Source organism: Chlorella variabilis (assembly GCF_000147415.1).
Source record: "Chlorella variabilis unplaced genomic scaffold CHLNCscaffold_10, whole genome shotgun sequence".
Taxonomy (NCBI): domain Eukaryota; kingdom Viridiplantae; phylum Chlorophyta; class Trebouxiophyceae; order Chlorellales; family Chlorellaceae; genus Chlorella; species Chlorella variabilis.
Genome location: NW_005435078.1, coordinates 1,239,544 through 1,244,277, shown reverse-complemented (window position 1 = coordinate 1,244,277; position 4,734 = coordinate 1,239,544). Strand labels below are relative to the sequence as shown.

Here is a 4,734-nt window from a genome sequence, read left to right as displayed (position 1 = left end):
GTGCGCCCCGCCTGCAGGCGAGCCGGGCGCTGTGGTGGCGACCAACCCTGGGGAGGAGGCGACGTGTGACCTGCCGCAGGGGGGCACCACGTGGACGGTGGACCTGCGGTACAGCCTGCCCCTGGCACAGGTACGGTACCGCCTCGCCCGCCTCGCCCGCAGCCAGCCTTGTGCGCGCGCGCGGCCTGCCGGCTGCCAGCAGCCGGCGCTCGCCGCCCACGCCACCCTGCCACTCGCCGCTCCCGGCCGCCCGGCGCTCACCGCCCCGCCGCCGCCACCCTCCCTCCCGCCCGCAGGTCGTGGTGCAGGCGGGGCCCGCGGGCGGCATCCAGGACGTCACCATCAGCCTGAGCTCCTCCCCCTCCGACCCCGGCCAGCCCTGCGCCTCCATCGCCTCCCTCCAGTCCTCCACCGCCGCCGTGGCCTGCGACGCCACCGGCCGCTACCTCACCCTCGCCTCCTCAGCCAACATGTACCTGTGCAAGTGAGGGCGCGGCGGCCCCGCGCGGCCGGCTGGCCGCTATGGGGGTGGCTGCAGGGCAGAGGGCAGGCCCCCCACCCATCCCTGCCCTGCGCCTTGCCTGTGCTGCCGCCTCGCCTTCTGCGTCCTCCCCACCCAGCTCCCCAGCAAGGCTGGGCGCCAGCAGCCGCACGCCCTTGCACCACCACCCCTCCACCAGCACTGCCTCACCACACCGCACCCCCTTCCCTCCCCTCCCCTGCCCCCGCAGCGTGGCTGTGTACCCCCAAGCGGCCAGTACCGCCCAGAACAAGTGGTACACCATCACCGCGCCAGACGGCGGCACGCAGAGCGGCATCAACAACGGCAGCCAGGTCGAGGTGCAGGTGGGCTGGGCGCCGCACCCCTGGCCCGCGGCCGCCACGGGCGGCGGGCAGAGCACATCCTCGGCCTGCTTGCGCGCCTGCCTGCGCGCTTGCTTGCGCGCCTGCCTGCGCGCAGCCAATTCAGCGGCGCCCGGCCGTCGCGTGGCGTGCCGCCTGCAGGCCGGCAGCGGCGTGGCGCCTCAGTACGTCCTGGACATCGGCAACTCTGCAGGGGTGGCAGGTGGGAGGCGCGGGCAGCGGGTGCTGTGCAGCAGTTGCTGTGCAGCCCGGGTGCCGGCGCCCGCCGCCGGAGCGCGCATGCATGCATGCACGACTGCGGCAGCCAGCCTGGAGGCCGGCGCGCGCTCGGCGGAGTGCATAACGCCACCTGCCATCCCGCCTCCTGCCCCCCTGCCCGCCCGCCTCCCTCCTGCAGTCGTCTCCTTCTCCGGCACCTCCCAGCCCAACGTGGCCACGGTGTCTGTGGTGGCCTCCAACCCTCTGGCCGCCTCCTCGGGCGCCGCCGCCGCCCGCCGCCTGCACCAGACCTCGCCCACCGCGGGGGGCGGCAGCACGGGGGTGTGCAACGAGAGCACCACCGGCAGCACGACGTACGAGTGCGAGGGGGCGGTGGGGCAGTTTGTGGTGATCACTGGGGTGGCCGGTACCAAGCTGCAGCTGGAGGACCTGGCAGTGTACCTGACGGTACCGCCCAGCGGGCCCCTGTCGCCGCCCCCGGGACCGGTGCGCGCCCCGCCGCCGCCGCTGCCTGGTGTTAGCGGCCGGGCCTGCACGCCTGCCTGCTGGAGCATGCTGTGCGACGGGCCCAGCTGCGTGATGCTCTCCTCCTCTCGCGGACGCCTCCAGCCCGCTGAGCCCTTGCCGCCGCCGACTGCGTGGTTTGTTTGCGGCGCTGCCTCCCGCGCAGGCGCCCCCCTCGCCGCCGCCCGCGCCCTACAAGTCGATGTGGGTGGGCAACCTGCTGGTGGGCGGCAACATCTCGCTCTTCATCCCCGCGGGTGCGCGCGCGCCGCTCCCCCCAGCCCTGCCCTGCCCTGGGGGCACGCCCCTGCCCCCAGCACGCCGCTCCGTTCTCTGACCCTGCGTGGGGACTGCACCAGCTGCCCAAAGAGCAAGCTTTTGGCATCAGGATTCCACTGAATAGCACTAAACCAAAAACACCAAACCAAACACTTGCCGCTTCGTCGTTACGATGCCTTGGAGTCGTTGCTGGGGAGCTGGCACAAGCCAGGCGTGTGCCGGCCCCCCAGCCCTGCGCCGCCTCCCCAGCTCCGCTCGCCCCGCTCGCCGCCGCGCTCCGCCCACGCCTCCCCGCCGCCCCCCGCAGAGCCCTACACCACCACGCTGCTCACGGCCTACAACAGCGCGTGGAGCGAGGCGCTGGTGAACCAGGGATACGCCATGGACACGTCCGCTTCTTTCTTCAACCCCAACGGCGGCGTGCAGGCGCGCCGCCGCCGCAGCCCAGCCCACACTTGCTGTGCCGTGCCTGCCCGACCCAGCCCGCGCCTGAGCAGCTCCGCCCAGGGCCTTGCCACAGCTGGCCTCTCCGCACACCCTCAGCTGCAGCCGCAGCCCGAGCTGGTCTTTGCCTGCGCCCCGCCTCGACTGCCGCTGCCGCCCCTCAGACAACCATCCCCTGCCACGCCTCCCTCCCCTGCCCTCTCCCCCCGCAGCAAGACGTGCCCGACATCTCCGCCGCACCTTACTACTACACCGGCGACGCCACGGGCGCCAACCTGGTCACCAACACCACCATCTCGGTGGACCCCCGCCTCACCTACGACCTGCTGCACAGCCTGCTGGACACGGTGGCGGTGGCGGGGGCCATCCAGGAGGGCATCTCCGGTGGGTGGCGGCGGCGGCGGCGGCGGCTGGGGCTGGGCGCGGCGGTGGGGCGCCGATTGGGGTGGTGGTGGCTGGGCGCGACGGCGGGGCGCCGATCGGGGTGGGCGGGGGGTTGTGTGCAGGGGCTGCCTGCAGGGCTGGCATTGGTGCTGGTGCATGTGGCACGCACGTGGGTGGGTGGTGCGGGCGGGTGTGGCGCGTGCTGCCCAGCCGGCTGGCGAGCCGCCGCACGCAGACGGCGCCGCAGCCGTGCCCGCCCCGCCCGCCTCCCTGCGCTGCTCCTAGAGCTGCCCTGGCCCTCACGCTGCCCTGGCCCTCAAAGCTGCCCTCCCATCTGGTGCGTTGTGCTGCAGGCACGGGGTGGGATCCTCAGGACATCGCCATGGTGCCATATGCCTCGCCCGCGCCCCCGCCCCCGCCCCCCGACGGCGGCGGCGGCGGCCTGTCCACGGGCGTGATCGCGGGCATCGCCGCGGGCGCCGCCGTCGTGCTGCTGGCGGCGGTCGCCATCATCTTTTTGTGCTGCTGCCGCGGCAAGAAGAGGAGCGGCGGGGGCGGGCGGGCGGACAGCGGGCTGGGCAAGGGTTCGATGCAGCTTGACGATGAGGGGCAGGTGGAGCTGGGCACTTACTCAGCGCTGGGCAAGCCGCCGGCGGGGCCCTCCTCGCAGCTGGCGGCCGCGCAGAAGCTGTACGCGGAGCAGCAGGGCGGCGAGGGCGCGGTACCGTACGGCTCAGCCTTCAGCAGCGGCGGGCCGGGGGCCGCGGCGGCCGCGGGCCTGGCGGCGGGCGCCTCGCACCTCTCGCACGCCTCCCACTCCCGCAACGGCAGCATCGAGTCGAGCAGCCAGGCGGCGGGCGGCGCGGAAGAGGACAGCACCCCCCGCCGCACCATGCCCGCCGACGATCCCTTGCTCGACTGGATCCTCCACAGCAAGTCCACGCCGCTCGAGTCTGGTGGCAGCGCCAAGGCGGCGGCGGCGGCCGAGGCGGTCGCGCTGGCGGCCGCGGGCGCGGCCTCGGGCGAGGGGGAGGAGGCGGCGGCGCGGGGCAGCGGGTCGGGCGCGGGCGCCAGCCAGCGCGGCACGCCGCGCCACCGCACCTCCGCTTCCAAGCAGCTGGATGTGCGGGTGTGGCAGTTCGACTTCAGAGACCTGGAGATACAGAAGCAGATTGGGGAGGGCAGCTTTGGGCGGGTGAGCGGGGCCCCGGGGGGGCGGCTGCCTGCCGCGCTGGGCCGGCCTCCTGACCGGCCGGCCTGGCTGCCTGGCTGGCTGGGGCCTGCCTGGCCCGCACCTGCTGGCCTGCACCTGCTGGCCTGCATACTGCGCCGCCGCCACGCCCCCTCTCCTCTCCACCCACCGCCGCCGCCGCCCTGCTCGCCGTCCCCCTGCTCACCGCCCCCGCCCTGTGAGGTGCAGGTGTACCTGGCCAAGTGGCGGGAGACGCTGGTGGCGGTCAAGATCCTCATGAACACGGGGATGGACATTGAGGATGCGGACGACGCGGAGCGCGCCCTCACCCTCTCCAACCCGGTGCTGGAGAGCCTTGAGAAGGTGGGGCGCGGGGCGTGGGGCGGGCAAGGGGAGAGGAGGGGTTGCGGCTGCGCGCGGGCTGCGAGCGGCTGGGAGCGGCTGGCAGGCTGGGCTGGCTGGCGGGGGCACCGGCCTATCCGAGGCGGCGAGCCCCGGCGCCGCGCCCGCTTCTACTGCCGTGCCAGCCTGGCCCACACCCCTCCACACCAGCCACACACGCACACACACGCACACACACGCACACACACAACCACACGCGCTCCCTCCCCCCACACACACACCCTCCACAGGAGGCGAGCATGATGGCTGCGCTGCGCCACCCCAACGTCGTCGCCTTTTTGGGCGTGTGCGCCACCCCGCCCTGCGTGGCCACCGAGTACTGCGGCCGCGGCTCGCTCACAGACGTGCTGCGCGGCGGCAAGAACTCGCCGCTCAAGGCCAAGCAGCTGGACTGGGCGCGACGCCTCAACATGGTGCGCGTGGGCTGGGGGTGGGTGCGGGGTGGG

The 4,734-nt window shown here is 74.1% G+C and overlaps 1 protein-coding gene across 1 annotated transcript in view; it reads left to right on the top strand.

Moving 5' to 3' along the window:
* Positions 1 to 4,734, top strand: part of CHLNCDRAFT_134046 (hypothetical protein) — a gene marked incomplete at both ends in the record, with an annotated part of 8,141 nt that overhangs the window by 940 nt on the left and 2,467 nt on the right. The window contains 11 exons of the mRNA XM_005847766.1: positions 18 to 130; positions 297 to 484; positions 732 to 846; positions 1,006 to 1,066; positions 1,262 to 1,569; positions 1,754 to 1,844; positions 2,174 to 2,286; positions 2,523 to 2,694; positions 3,048 to 3,889; positions 4,115 to 4,249; positions 4,519 to 4,701. Of these exons, the coding sequence (XP_005847828.1) occupies positions 18 to 130; positions 297 to 484; positions 732 to 846; positions 1,006 to 1,066; positions 1,262 to 1,569; positions 1,754 to 1,844; positions 2,174 to 2,286; positions 2,523 to 2,694; positions 3,048 to 3,889; positions 4,115 to 4,249; positions 4,519 to 4,701 (2,321 nt within the window). The remainder of the gene's footprint in view (positions 1 to 17; positions 131 to 296; positions 485 to 731; positions 847 to 1,005; positions 1,067 to 1,261; positions 1,570 to 1,753; positions 1,845 to 2,173; positions 2,287 to 2,522; positions 2,695 to 3,047; positions 3,890 to 4,114; positions 4,250 to 4,518; positions 4,702 to 4,734) is intronic.